This window comes from Rhipicephalus microplus, chromosome X (genome assembly GCF_043290135.1).
Source record: "Rhipicephalus microplus isolate Deutch F79 chromosome X, USDA_Rmic, whole genome shotgun sequence".
NCBI lineage: Eukaryota > Metazoa > Arthropoda > Arachnida > Ixodida > Ixodidae > Rhipicephalus > Rhipicephalus microplus.
The window spans coordinates 185,578,339-185,593,812 of NC_134710.1; the positions used below are offsets into that span (position 1 = coordinate 185,578,339).

General features: G+C 44.6%; 1 protein-coding gene across 7 annotated transcripts in view; it reads left to right on the forward strand.

The window, feature by feature from the left end:
- CadN (neural cadherin) overlaps window positions 1–15,474 on the forward strand; it is a 307,286-nt gene that overhangs the window by 67,045 nt on the left and 224,767 nt on the right. For all 7 annotated transcript variants that reach the window (XR_005110559.2, XM_037428692.2, XM_037428688.2 and 4 more), the window contains exons 10-15: window positions 2,573–2,752; window positions 2,842–3,000; window positions 4,008–4,198; window positions 4,842–5,031; window positions 5,660–5,842; window positions 11,785–11,971. Coding sequence is in view for 6 of the 7 variants with exons in the window: in XM_037428692.2 (XP_037284589.2) it covers window positions 2,573–2,752; window positions 2,842–3,000; window positions 4,008–4,198; window positions 4,842–5,031; window positions 5,660–5,842; window positions 11,785–11,971 (1,090 nt within the window). In the remaining variant the exon portion in view is untranslated. The remainder of the gene's footprint in view (window positions 1–2,572; window positions 2,753–2,841; window positions 3,001–4,007; window positions 4,199–4,841; window positions 5,032–5,659; window positions 5,843–11,784; window positions 11,972–15,474) is intronic.

The window sequence follows — 15,474 nt, forward strand, 5'->3', positions numbered from 1 at the left end:
CAGTGCACATAAATGTAATTACAGAAATGGAATTAAGATTGTATACATTACAAGGGATGAAATTGAAAAGCTTTTCCATGATAAATCTTGAAAGAGTGGCAGTGGAAGATGTAGTAGCAGTTTATGGGATAAAATATTATGCGTTTTTAGTACTCTATTGTCTCACAATTGGAAGAATGCCTATAATATGTTGAATATTAGACGATACGTTTAAACCATTGGCTTTTGCGCTCTCCATGGCCGTTCCTGCCTGGCATTCCGCCGGAAGACTTTCTCGCCCCCCGGCAGCATGGGTTGGTGCTTCTAAACCTCAATAAAATCCGCAAGAGATGCCATAGAATAACAAACATTGTTGTATTCACTTCATAATGTTTGACTGCATCAGGTGCTTCAGTATGATTTTCATGTGTTTAAAGCACACAGGCATGTGAAGAGCAACTTCACATTTTTCACACTCACATTGGCTTTCGGACTTTTTGCCCTGTGCCCTACAAACTAAGTAAAGTCTTGATGGATTCTGCTTGACTTTGTTTGCCAGGATGTGGCGAGAAAAATGAGCTCATTCGGTGGCTTGTAGGCTCAATGGGCAGGCTGTGACAGGCGGGTTTCTGCAAGCAATGATTTCCCAAATCTCTTCTCCCAGAAGTGCGTTGAACATTTCATGAGCACTCGGCTTTGCACCTACTAGAAGCTCTATGATCACCTGATACCAAGTTGACCGCTGAAAGGGTGGTTGACAATTTTTTCAACACTGTCATCTTCCCATCACCAGTTTTTAATCCTGTGCTTCTTTGGAAATTTCTGTAAATTATTCACGGAGGCATCCCCTGAACACACATTCTCTTATTCATCACTACCACTTTCATCAATTTCTGGTCGGAAAACCGACTTTCCATGTTTTTTGACGATGCGGAATTTTGGCCGGTACAAATATTGTTGCACCCCTTGAGATTCATATTGCGGAGGTTCTATTGGAAACCGGACCTGCATTGTTTATCAGCCATTACAAAACGACTACACCAATGTTCACACTTGCAGGGCAGTTCGGCAGCTCCCCCATCCTCTTTTCCCTTCTCTGTGAGGTAAATCAGTGTGCCTACCCCCCCCCTCCTCCCTTTTGTTCTGCAAGTTTCTCGTATTCAGGTTTCTTGAACTTGGCTATTATGCAAAGGCGATGGTATCACCATGCTTTGTGCCATCAAAGAAAGGGGAGAAGTTTGTTTTTTGCACCATGTGTGCCTTTGATGGGAACATTTCGCATGGTGACAAGTCTGACATCAAGGTCCACATCGCTACAAAAAAGCACTAGGGATACGTGCGAGACGCTGACAACCAGCTAAGCTTGGAAATTTTTTGCCTGGTCACAGTGATTGAATTGTTGCTCTGATTATTCGCTGTAAAAGCATGATCAAGCTGGTCATTAAAGTTAAAAGTTAAATCGCTCAAAACACAGCTTCCCCTACACATTGCAAAGGTTTCACTGATTTTTGTGTTGCCAGATTTGTAAGTATGCCGTTTGCACTTCATGGGGAACAGATATGACACACACAAGTGGCAGTCGAGCACAAAATTAACTCTCGACAAAATGTGCTCTGCTGTCAGTTTGTGATGGCATAGTATCTAATCTTTATAATAAGAGGCTGTTACCAACGTGTCACACATGGTTTCAGTTCCCTATTTGATTCAGTTTCTCAGAGAATTTGCAGACTCATTTTGTCAGTAAATAGAAGGGATGCATTAAGTTTGAGTAAATACATTGTTTCACAGTTGATCATATCTGTCAGCAGTGAGGGAATTGAGAAGTATGAAAGTACAGACTAGCTTGTTCGTACTTCCTACATAGATTGCAATAGGCAACCAGATTGCAAGTAGAGGCACCAGTCACCATGAAAGTGTAAAAATTGGAACATATGAACATATCAAACTCAAAATATTTAATTAGTTCTGAACTACACTTATATTGTCTGAGATATCCGAATGCTCGATAATTTCTTAATGTATTCACAATTTATTTGAATTTCATTGTGATGGGTCTGCTTGAGGGGTGGGTGGATGGGAGGGGGTGGTGTTGAAATATGTGTATGTTATGTGGCTGCATTTAAGGCACTGTTGATGCTGGTAGTTCAGAGCATACTTTTCTGTGCTGTGTTTGAGCGCTTTATGAATACACTCTGGTGGTGTAAATAATGTAAAAGGTTAGATTGTGGATGGATTAATTGATTATGCTCTATTTCTGAGTGGAAGGATGTGTGCTTGACGTATGATTTTCATTTGCTCTATGGTTGATAATGATTGTAGTTGTAGCTGTTATGGATGAGTACTCTGATTGTTGCATAGTGTATCCAGCCAGCTTAATGCCAGAGGTTAATGTCAAACTTAGCTGCATAAACAGCATATCAGAAGCCATTCATGTGTGTCTTACTCTAAACTTTCCTAATATTCACACATTTCTCTGCACTCATGGGAAGCTTCAGGGATGAGAAGTGTTGAACCCATATCTATCTACATACAAAGGGGAAACAGTTTCATCCTAAAGTGCTTTATCTGTACTGTGACATATTCTTTACCGCAGGTTTTCGACCGGGAAGGTGATGATGGCCGCTTTGTTAGTGTCACAGTAAAGGCAACGGATCGTGGTAGCCCGCCCTTGGAAGGAGTTTGTTCATTCAAAGTGGAAATAACGGATATCAACGACAACCCGCCTCTATTTGACAGACAAGAGTATAGAGAAAATGTGAAGCAGGATACGCAGGTTGGTTACTTTTAAAAATTCACTCCTATGCAGTATATTTTTTACGGTGCCCGGATGTTTGTCTGAAATGTTCTTGTTTAATTTTTTAGGTTGGGATTCACATCCTGAGAGTTTCTGCTTCTGATGAAGATGCAGATAATAATGGTGCAATTGTCTACAATCTGACAGCACCTTATGACCCTGATCACCTGGCCTATTTTTCCATCAACCCAGACTCTGGCTGGATAAGCCTGCAAAAGGCCCTTGATGTTAGTATTTTTTCACTTGTATTTTTTTTTTCATTCCAGTTTTTTTTTCATTGCAGCAAATTATGAATTTGTAAGGATTGTCAGAAATGACCATCAAGTTAGTGTGCTTATTTAATGATGTATGAAACAAGCTTTCTCCTAGTGTTTTACCAATTTAAGGCTCTCTGTGTGACTAATCACTGAATTTGTGGCCTGCAGTTTTACTCCTAAGCGACTTGTGCCACATTGCCTTTTTGTGCATTGTTGAGTTCACATCTGAGCTGGGAAGCTGTAAGTGTTTGGAGCGTGCATTTGAACGTGTAAAGAAATGAGAAAGCCAAATATGGAGGTGCACTTGGGCGAGGCACCCTGTGCTCACATTTATTGTTCAGTGTATTTCATGCTGAAGGGTTAGGTAATATGTCATTCATTCATTGAACAACCAGAGCTAGTCTTGTATGTCCTTGTCTTACCTTATTGCTCCATTATGAACCTGCAACTTTGCCAGCTTATTTAGGGTGTTGAACCAATGTCATCTTTTAAAAAGAGCCATACGCTTAGAAGCTGTTGCTTTCTGGCATCCCATGCCACTTTTCTGCTCTGTCGGGGGGTTCAGCCTGTAGTTCTTTCAGTATCGCTGTTGTGCCTTTGTTGTACCTCAGCAAGCTTGAAGTGTGTGTAACATGAAATTGTGAAAATTTGCTAACAGTGTTAGGGCATTCTCTTCCTTCTGATTGAATTTCAAAGGAAAGTATCTATTGCCAGTTGTCAGGCCAGTCACGCAAGAAAATTAATTAGAATATGGGAAATACCTACTATTTATAGAGTTGCTTAATGTTTCTGTGCTGCATTGTATTTCAACATTTGAAGTCTGAGATTTTAATTTTGTTCTTAGAATACATATGAAACTGATTACTTTGCAATAACATTTGGCCAATTTTTTAAAGCTGCTGCCAGTTGCAGCATGAAAAATTTTTAACTTCTGCTATTGCACTTTCCTTGCACCTGATGTTAGTCCTTTTTTGCAGCGTGATCAATATCAGCTCCGAGCCATTGCACTGGATAAAGGTGTTCCTCAACACCAAGCAACGGTAGAAGTCATCATTGATGTGGTTGACAGGGCTAACAATCCTCCCATATGGGACCAGCCTGTGTATGGTCCCATATTTATCAAGGAGAACCTCGAAGTCGGCAGCCGCGTCATTTCTATCAAAGCTAGGTGAGTTGTGTAGAATACTGACTGCGCTATCCTGGCTGCGGCGGCTGCATTTCCGATAGAGGCGGAAATGTTGTAGGCTCGTGTGCTCAGATTTGGGTGCACATTAAAGAACCCCAGGTGGTCGAAATTTCTGGAGCCCTTCACTATGGTGTCTCTCATAATCATATGGTGGTTTTGGGACGTTAAACCCCACAAATCTATCAATAAACCCCACAAATTAATCAATACTGACTGTGCTGAAATTGGAGGACTTGATCACTGTAGGCACTTTTAGCTTCAATTTTAAACTGAAGGTAATCTTGGAAGTAGTTTCCTACCACAATCTTAATAGTACTACTTTTTAAAATTTTTGCATGCCTGAACATGGCCTGAATTATTGTTTCTTCTTTTTTTGAAGAAATAACTGGGAAGAATTTACTCTCTTAATCAAAATTACCACTGTAGTTATTAATGCTTGTTAAAGGTGATCACCTGTAGGTTGCTTTCTATTATGATGCAGTGCTTGTGTTGTAACTACCCTGTATGAATGCTTTTTTTTTCAGCAGTATGTCAGGGGACAGTGTCTGCCTCTTCTTATATAGTTTGCCTTAAGTAATTGGCTACACCAAGCAGTTTTCATAGCAATGCGGTTTATTTCTTTCAGATCTGGAATTCCAGAGAATCCTGATGTGTTCTACACGCTGATGAAAGGAAGTACTGAGCAGACCAACAAGAAGGACACTTTCTATTTGAACCAGAAGGTGGAGAATGGCCACACAGTAGCAGAGCTGGTGGTCAATTATCCTCTTGATTATGAACGCATCCAGCAGTACAATCTCACCGTTCGGGTTGAGGTAGGCTCATTTCTTTTTTGTTTGGCTTCACTGATATTCAGCAGCAATTTTTTCGACGCAATTTCTCCTGCAAAAGCCTGCAAGTTTGGCAAAAGTTTACATAAGTAGAAAAATTTCCACCTAGTCATTTGTAGCATTTTATAAAGAGGTGGATGGCAATTTTGTTTTTTCAAATAATTCGTGAAACGGCACTAAAGCAATGTAAGGTCGTGTTGGTGAAGCTTAAGTTACTCAAAAGTTTACCTTGAAATATCGCGAATTCTTTAGAGATAAGCTCCGTTTTCTCCTAAATTACAGAAGTGCAAAAGAGAGTCTTAATGTCTTCCTATAGATGGTGCCTGTTCTCTTGTGATGTTAAAACTATTGGAGAGTCTCTTCTTTTTATCTCTATTTGACATATGACCAAGGTTTTAGTTACTCGAGTTTTAATTGCATAATTGTTTTTTTATTCTTGGTCATCGAAGGTGGAGCTTATTTAAAATAAAAATTTGTCTATGAGCTCTGGGGTTCTTCCTTCTCATGAACATCACTTGTAAATTCACGCTGTACTTGTTTTGTAGCCTAATAGTTTGTACACCAAAGTGTTGCTCTAGCATTTCCGTACTCGTGACAACTATCTTTTCTGCAGAACAATGGCATCCAACAGTTGGCATCTGAAGCAACTGTCTACATAGTCCTTGAGGACGTCAACGATGAGATCCCCCTCTTTATAGAGCGAGAGCAAGAGACTGTGCTCGAAGGTTTGCCTGCGGGGACCAAGGTGACTACGGTCCAGGCACAAGACAAGGACGGCACCTACCCCAACAATAAGGTAAGGACTTTGGTAGAGCCATAATTAATTGTACACAGTCCAGGGTTCATAACTTCTGCTAATATTATAACCTCATAACAGAAGGTGATAAAATCGGTCATTTACATTGTTATATTGATTTTTCTATGTCAGGTGATAGAAAAATGCTCAGAATACACCCAACCACTATACATAGCCTTCATAGATTATGAAAAGGCATTAGATTCAGTAAAGATATCAGCAGTCATGCAGACACTGCGGAATCGAGGTGTCAAGAAAGCATATACAGTTGAGCCCACATATAACGGCCCTACTTAAAATGAACTTTCCCTTAAAACGAACAATATCTGCGTGACCGTGAAAATATGCATTGGTTCAATGGCACAAAATCGCACTTAGAACGAACGTCTCCAAGCGCCGCTGATCGGTTATAGGGAACGAAGTCAGCGGGTTGCCGACTTCCCGGGAAACCAATTTCGACCACCGATCAGGCACCGGCGAGGCGCCCATACATTCTTATTGTTAAACGCCGGCCCTGCCTCCGCGACCCTCTAGTTGCCGCTCTCCCCAACCCATAGAGGAAGGAAAGCTGTTTTCTTCCTCCATGCCCCGACTGCTTTTTGTTACGCACCCCTCCGTCCTTTGTCCCCCCCCCCTACTCTGAGCACCCCGCATCGCCAGAAGAGGCCCATGTTTTCACACTGCCACCGATCTTTCGAAGACCGGTTGGCCATCTACCCTGTTTTTGATCGCTGGTACTGTTGTTTGCCAACATCATTTGCCACCATTTGACCACCGACTATCCGATAGTCTGCGTCTAGTACACGCGCGTACGCTACCCCACTGACTCTGATAATTTGCGATTCGTTTCGTGTTTAGGACTTGGTCTCGCTCACTTCGCTCTCAACTCGGCATGCCTTCCACGCGCGTGTGGAAGCGCGAAAACAGCTGTTAATTTGCGCGGAACGAATTGCGAAATATCGAAGTTCGTGAGGCCATGCAAACCTGCCGGCGCAACAAAACGATTTTTTGACCACGGCTGCTGATTCTTCGAACATTGCCACGTGCACCAATCCAGGCGATCATGCTTTGACTTCTGCGCGCGCAGGCACTCGGAAAAAAAAGTTTTTCTACGAGCGAGTTTCGAGGACTTTTCAAGCAAGCTACCCAACCTGCCTCCTCCTCGTGTGCTTTGGTTTTCAAGGTCGCCCTCCCGCCGCATCCTCCCCTCTTTTTATCGCATCCTCCCCTCTTTTTATCGCAACTCCTTGCCTTTCTCTCGCAAATCTGCTCTCCTCTGTTGATCGCAACCCCTTCGCGTACGCTGCTCCGCGACGCCCGCCACGCTGGCTCGAATTCGTTTCGTTTTCTGACTGGAAACAGGCCCGGAGCTGTTCCACGCGTTCTGCCATGTGTGTCGCATGTGCGCGTCTTGCTCGCTCTTGGTGTGCGTGTGTGGTCATGATGGCCGACGGGAGGACTAGCACGCTTTCTCCTGCCGCTTAACAAAACATCGAAAGTGTGACCGCTTGGCTTGAGCGTAGTCCGCGTGTTAGGTGCCGCGTTGCGGAGCGCTTGTTCATAGCTGTTGACCACCTGGCAGCCAACTTGCCGCTTCGGGCGTCCTGTTATTCAGCTGTGGAGATGGTGAATATTTCGTAGGCGGTGGTGATGGCTACATGTGTGCGAAACTGTTTTCGCAAGGCCAACTTCGTCAACCTTGGGCCCGATGCAGAGCCTGAAGCTTCCGAACTGCGGCGGTGATTTGTGGCAGCACGTCATCGACTCCGACCTGGGAGAGCAGGTGGGACATCTGTTGCGATGCTTTAATTACGGCTGATGATGATGCCAACACTGCGGAACCATGCACGGATCGGGGCATTGTGAATTAAGTACGTGGCGAGAGCGATTTGGAGGAATCGGATTGCGAGAACGACGAAACTTTGGAGCCAGTGCCTCATGCAGCTTATGCCATCGGCCTCGGCGAACGAGCAACCTGCCGTTTTCAATGAACTCGAGACCGCCCTTATCGCTTCTGCTCTTTGAAACACGTGCATCATGGACTTTTTGGGGCAAAAAAACTTTGTTTTCACTCCCAACTTTTTTTAAAAGCTGTGTTTCATTTACTACGAACTTCGGGATACAGCGAACGGATCCCGTGTCACGCTCAGGTTCGTTATAAGCGGGCTCGACTGTACTATAAACATCCCGGAGAAAATCTGCAGCGTATCAACTGCCACTATAAAGCTCCATAAAGAAAGCCACAGAATACCAATAAAGGAGGGCGTAAGACAAGGGGATGCAATCTCCCCAATACTATTTACCGCGTGCTTACAGGAGGTTTTCAGAGGCCTAGAATAGGAAGAGTTAGGGATAAGAATTAATCAAGAGTACCTTAGTAACCTGTGCTTCGCCGATGACATAAAATTGCTGAGCAACTCAAGAGACGAATTGCAATTTATGATTACTCAATTAGACGAGGAGAACAGAAAATTAGGTCTTAAAATCAATTGTAGAAATTGAAAGTAATGTACAACTTCAGAAGAAAACAGCACTTCAAAATAGGTAGCAGTGCACTTGAAGTTGTAAAAGGGTACGTCTACTTAGGAGAGGTAGTAACAGTGGGAGCTTAACCACGAGAGTGAAATAACTAGAAGAATAAGGATGGGGTGGATCACATTCGGCTAGCATTCTCAAATAATGAATGGTAGATTGCCACTATCCCTCAAGAGGAAGGTATATAACAGCTGCATCTTACCGGTACTTACCTATGGAGCAGAAACCTGAAGGATTACAAAGAGGGTTCAATTTAAGTTGAAGATGACACAGTGAGCAACGGAAAGGAAAAGGACATGCGTAATTTTAACGGGCAAGAAGAGAGCAGAGTGTATCAGGGAACAAACTGGTGTTAAGGATATCATAGTCGAAATCACGAGGAAAAAATGGTCATAGGCAGGGGACGTAACGCGAAGGCAAGATAACCGCTGGTCATTAAGGATCACAGACTGCATTCCAAGAGAAGGCAAGCGGGTGAAGGGAGACAAAAAGTTAGGTGGGAGACACTAAACTCTTGTGACTCGCAATATTGCTTGTGTTAAGAACACTCCTGACACTAAATGACATTCATATAGTGTTTCTCTCAACCAATTTATAGCACATGCATTACTTCTTGGTAAAGCACCTGCTCCCTGTACAGAAGTCCCGAGCTTGATCCCCACTATAACCGAAAATTTTTTTTTCTCACAATCAACTACACTGACACTGCAACTGGAGCTTCTGTGAAACAAGCAGTATTGCCTTAAAGTACTGCGATTAGCTAAAACTTGTAATACTGAAAAGCACGAAAAAGTAGTATGCCTAGTGTGAAACTAACGAAAACTGGCATACAGTGTTATTTATTGTTTCTTAGGGTGGCAGTGAGATGGCCCCAGTTACCTGTCTCCAAAAAGAAAAAGAAAAGGGACTAGGTACAGTAGGCTCGTGATAATTGAAACTCTGATAATTCGAACTTTCAGTTAATTAAAACAGTTCAGTTTTTTGGTTGGCGCTCTATTCTATAAATGTATTTAAAATAAGCTTCTCAATTCAAACTCCATCATTTGGTTAATTCATACTTTTTGCAAATTCATACCAGGACATATTAGCTGCTTTCCCACTACTATTTAAAAATGTGTGTGCTTATATAATCATAACGGTCTAAAAATGAAAAATAAGCACCCGAGGTCTTTTTCCTTGACCTTTTGCTCAATTTGCCACTATATTTCACCATTACACTCGCTCACCCCTTTTTTGCTGTGAATCTAAACAATTTTTCATTCAGAAGGATTTGTGCTGGGGGTGGGAAGGAAAAAAGGCAACAAGCTTTCCTGGTAGATTAAACCATGTTAGTCAATATAGCATACACACTAGGCATATACATCTCAGGCTACGCAAAATTATAATAAAAGAATGCAACACTCGCGACATATAATACAAAACATATAAGAAAAGTAAATGCAATGATAAATCAACATAAACAAAATAAAAAAAAAGTGTTCCATAGTTGAACAGCACAGTGTTTTAATCTCTCTGCCGGTCACTTCGCAAAGTTTGTCGGAATAGAAAAGAGGAAGTTTCTTTCACGAGTGAGTTCGCCTTGTTGCTGGCCTATGGGTAGGTTGTTCGCAGGTTGTGTTCACAGTCGCTGCCAAACTCGTCTATGGGCTCTCTTCGGTCACAGCGGAGAACTTCTTTGTATAACCCTTACCAAAGAATCTTGCTTTCTCGTGCCATCACTCCCGATTGTGGTCCCGTGGTCGCTTTTCATCGGGCCCAACTCCACCCCTCTCAACCAATTGTCACGATTGATGCGACATCTTTCCTTGTCGGCCGGTGTCAACGGGACGACCGCCCTTATAGCCCACCACAGTGCAAAAGCCTTTTTTGCAGCGAAGTGTATCAAACAAAGTGCACAAGCTTAAAATTGAAAGAGGGAAATGGGACAGAAGTACGAAGATACATGTGGGTAACCAGCAGCTTCGACGCTGAAAGCACACTGGTTCTAATGGTGAACAAGCGGTGTCTTGAGCGCCGAGCAGGAGAGCCTCTGGCCGCCTTCATCACCCTAGTCTCCTCTGATGCCGACAACTAGATGTCAAGGTCGGGCCTCAACATATGCTACCCGGTGTCTTTCGCACAATTCCCCATTGTTGCCGCTTCTTTATCTTTGAGTGCCGCTGGCGGTTTTTTACAGAGGGTGCAATAATGAGTGCCACGAGCTAGGAAGGCAGCTGACACATAATGCCTGGCTCGGCCCTGGTACAGGGGCTACAGCGGAGCCGCACGAATAGAATAAAGGCATCCAGCTGCAGCTGTACCATGCAACTGACGGGTGCAAGGCGCCTCGCTGCCACAGTGACTGCAGAACCTAAATGCAGCTACCTGACCCTGGTGTTTGTGAGGTGGGCCCCGCGAGGGCTTTTCTGTTCATCACTTGTACGGTAGGCTCTGCAAGGGGTGTCGAAAGGAGCTTCAAAGAACCCCGCTTCGAAATGAGTGTTCAGCATTGTTGAGGTACATGTTTAGGAAATAAGTGTAAACATTGCACGACGGCTCTGGTCTGATCAGCGTTTTTTGGGACATGACAGCAACATCAAAGACCACTCTGAAGAATTTCCAATAGATTTTAAAAGCCAGTATTATACAGGTACTTGTAATTATACGATGCATGATGCACATGATAAAAATTAAAAGGACTATGAACATAACAAGTTTGAAAAAAGACGTTTCAGCTCCCCTGATGGGAGCTTTATTCAGGGAGTCTTTTGTAAGGGGAGCCGAAACATTTTTCAATACTTTTTTTTTCATGAGCGTGTCCTTTTTCTAATTCTATTATGTTACTTCCTGACCTGACAGGCTTCTGTCAAAAAGTCCGCTGCATGCTCATCCGTGTAATTAAAGGGCCAGTAAACATGCAAAGACTCATTTTTCGCCTCCCGAAGAAGCTTGCTCATATCATCAGAAGGCCGGGGCAACCACATTTTCTGAATATCATAGCTTTGTGCCCATTACTTCAGCGCCATATAAAAAAAAATTTTTGCACTTTTCTTCAGTACATATCTAGTCCTCTTGGCCGCTAAGTGATTTATTGTTGCCCGTGAGCAACATTACGCAGTACAAAGCCCTTCGATTGGTTCTCTTCACTGCTAAACTGTGCCTAGGCCTATCTCTCACAATGCTTTCCGTGCTTGCTCCCATGGCTTTCGTGAAAGATGCCAGGTGGCTCTAGGTAGCTGAGTGGGCTTTCTTGACTAGGCATTCATACGTTTGCAAGTTGAAAGACCGATTCTCTGTAAGCCATGTCCCAAAACTTTCCAAATGAAGGTTTTACAAGCCCTCTGAATGCTTTCTGGTCAGCACTATCAGTCATATTACATTGTTGAGGCTACTCCTAATGGTAAATGCTTGGCTGTGTTTTGTTCCAGGTTTACTATGATATAGAATCTCGAGACCATGGTGACAAGTACTTTTCTATCGACAAGGATTCTGGAGACATCTTTACAAGAGTAGAGTTTGACAGGGAGGAAAAGATGGCCTATGCAATTTTGGTTCGGGCTGAAGATGGTGCTCCATCGGCGAGGCCTCACATGACAGACAATCGGCCTAACTCAGGTATGTATGCATGGACTCTTGCTTGTGTTTTCTGGTGTCTTTTTTTTTTTTATTCCTACTCCGGATCGCGTACACTCCTGCTATCAGCGAAGTGACCTGATATTTTTAGCTATAATATACATCCCTCCACCAATTGTTAATCTCCGATTGTTTAGACCTTATTTCAGCCTTTGCCATGCCAGTGCCACCTACTCCATGTAATGTAATTAAAGCAAATGCAGTAGCCTCTCGGTAATTTATATTTTATTCAGTATTTTCAGCAGTTCGATTTATCAAAGTACCACATCGATATGAGTCTGGGCAACATAACCTGTGTTCTCATGAAACATTGTGGGGTCTCAAATTGGCGAGCGAACGCCACGCCACGTTTTTGGAGTGAACAGACACAACAGACACGGTCCGTACAAACCAAACAACAACATACATTTATTGAACTACTTTTGAACAACGATATCATCCGCCGAATTATTGTACATCAACAGTGATCATAGGCTAAACAACCTTACACAATACTCCAAAACATGACAAACACAATAACACACCAAAGGCGGCGCCGCCAACGCTTTACTTACTACGAGGGTCCCCGGTGCGTACGAGGGCCCCTGACGCGCAGCCCGCGGTGCCATGCACTGGGGACCCACGCTAGGAACAACCGTTTGCGCGCAGCAACCGCCACGCGCAGAAGAGACTTGCTCAACTCTCGCCCGCCTTCCGGAAGGCTTGCCTTCCGCCAGGGGTCACCGCTGGTGCTACACCATGATGCCGAACTCGTCTATGGGCTCTCTTCGGTCACAGCGGAGAGTGGTGACCTATGCGAACACAACGCCACCTAAGGCCCGGTGGTTGTAACCCGAAATGCGGCTTTCGGGCGAGACACGTGCGCTACGCAGCGCAAACAACTTCACAGGGGGTGTCAGCACTCTCACATCTTCTCAACCTTAATTCAAACCATATACCAAAAAACAAAAATCAGCTCCACAAGCTCTAACAGAAAAAAAAAAATCACATGTCCATACATAATGTTCGTGCACCACTATACCGCCGCTTGTCGACACTGATGCACTGTCCCGCTCGACTTTACCTCAGTACCGGTCCCGCAACAGCAATGTTGCCGTCGGCGTGACGAACCGTCACTAGTGCCGACACGTCTTTCGGTTGGGACCAGCACTCACCAGGGCCCCAGACTGTGGGCAGTTGCGCAAGTCCCAGGCATCTCCATCGCCTGACCTCATGACCGCATTCCTGGCCAGCGGCGCTGACGATGTGCAGAAGACAGCCAGCCATGGATTACATTACTCCCGCTGCGTACTGTATTTACTCGATTCTACCGCGCCCTTGATTGTAACGCGCACCCGGTTTTTACGACAAAAGAAAAAAAAAGTAAGACATCGATTATAACGCGCACCCATTTTTCTCGTTGGCCTGCACGATCACACCACTCTGGAAAACGACTCCTTTCGCTCTTCCATTTAAATACTACGCACGGGGGAAGCTTGTGCCCATCTGACGTGCTACAGGGCATTGCCGTCACTCTAGTTTTTTCGTGGCCCGATGTCAGCACGCGAACTTGCTTTGCCCCCTTCTTCTCGACGGCTGTGGTGCCAGGCATGTCGAAGTAAAGGGGCGTCTGATCGGCATTTCTGATTTGCCCAAGCAGGTAGTCGTTGTGCCGCATGTTTAGGACGAAACTATGAAAACTGTGAAGCTTTTCTTCGTACTCTTCTGGCAACTTTTGGTGTATGCCCGTTCACCTTCGGAAGGAAAAGCTTTTTCTCTTCATAAATTTAGTTAGCCAGCACCTGCTCGCTTTAAACTGGCTTCGCGTTAGCCCTTTTTCTAAGGCTAACTACATAGCCCGCACTTGGAGCAGTTCTGTCATCACGGGCCGCTGTGCTGCTCGCTGCTCAAGCACATACTCGGCGAGCAGCTCTTCAATTTGCGGAAACCGACCCTGCTGTGGTCCACTGAAACCTTTAAGTGAAGATTTGCTGTCGACAATCTTCTGCTTTTGTTTCCGCCAGTCCCGCACGCACGTTTCGGGAACTCCAAACGACCTCGATGCGGCCCAATTTCCGTCTGCTACTGCACACGCGATGACTTTTCTTTCAAAGCGGCATCGTGGTGCATTCGTCGAGTTTTTGGAGTTGGCCCTTCCATGCCGTCTATGTTAATGCACTACAAGATGACGAACTCTTCAGCACACGTACGAAGTGCCGCACATGGGAAACACATTGGCAGAAATGGCCGACGCACGTAGGGGGGCCATTTTGGAAATGCCTATGACAATAGAATGACCGAATTCATTCCTTTTCGTACTCGATTCTAATGCACATGCGATTTATGAACTCAGTTAACTGGAAAAAAGGTGCGCATTAGATTAGAGTAATTACGGTACATTCCAAAACACTCGAAAGAAATAATGGAGCAGGCCTAGGGAAGAGAGATTCGGGCGTTTCGCCCACGTGGTACGATGGTCAGTACTGCTTGCTAATACATCGGCGGCGGCCAAGGCGCCCAGCTCAAAAATAAAACAAAAATCACTTTTCATAACTCGTGCATCGCAAGATAAAAAAAAAGTGAGGGAAGCAGAGTGCGGCACCTTGACGCCACGATCCACCTAGTTGTGCGACGTGCGACAGGCGGCTGCACAGAGCTTTAGTGAGTCGCTCGACAACTGGCATCCACCCAGCCTAGGCGCAGAAGAGGCAGCCGCAAGGAGACATCCACTCTGTAAGGTGGCCCTATCGCTCGCCGCACACAGCAGCTTACCCAGCGATCGGTGTCCACCGTCCCGAACGGTGTTGCGACGCCCCGGCGTCGAGCCGCAATACCACACAGCAAAGACGCCTGGCTCCCTGAGCCCAAAAAAGATAGAAGAAGCTATTTGCAGAAAATCTGATCACCTACGAGGCTTCCGTACTCACTCGCTTCGGGCCTGGCCTACAAACCACGTCTTCTAATCCTTGCTCACCCTAGGATGCAGACCGCATGGCTCTCGTTCCAACTCAATGTTTTTGAAAACTAACAACAACAAAAAACACACTTGCGAGCCGAAAAAAAAAAAAAAAACTCGACGTGCCAACAAGTTCAAATCAATCTCCAATCTCCTCGCTCTCAACAAAGCACACCGCCGACGCTAGCAAAGAAGTCCCCCCAGGCCTACTCTACCCCGGCTCTAACAAAAGCTTGTACTGAACGGCAAGAACTGTCGTCCGATACTCCAAGAGCCCCACGTTGGGCGCCAGTGTGGGGTTTCGAATTGGCGAGTGAGTGCCATGCCACGCTCTTGGAGTGAACGGACACAGCAGACGCGGTCAGTAGAAACCATACAACCACATACATTTATTTAACTACTTTTGAATGACGATATCTTCCATTGAATTATTGTACATCAACAGTGATCATACGCTAAACAACCTTACACAATACTCCAAAACAACAAACACAATAACGCGACAAACAAACAATAACATGACAAACACAGTAACACACGCAAGGCGGCG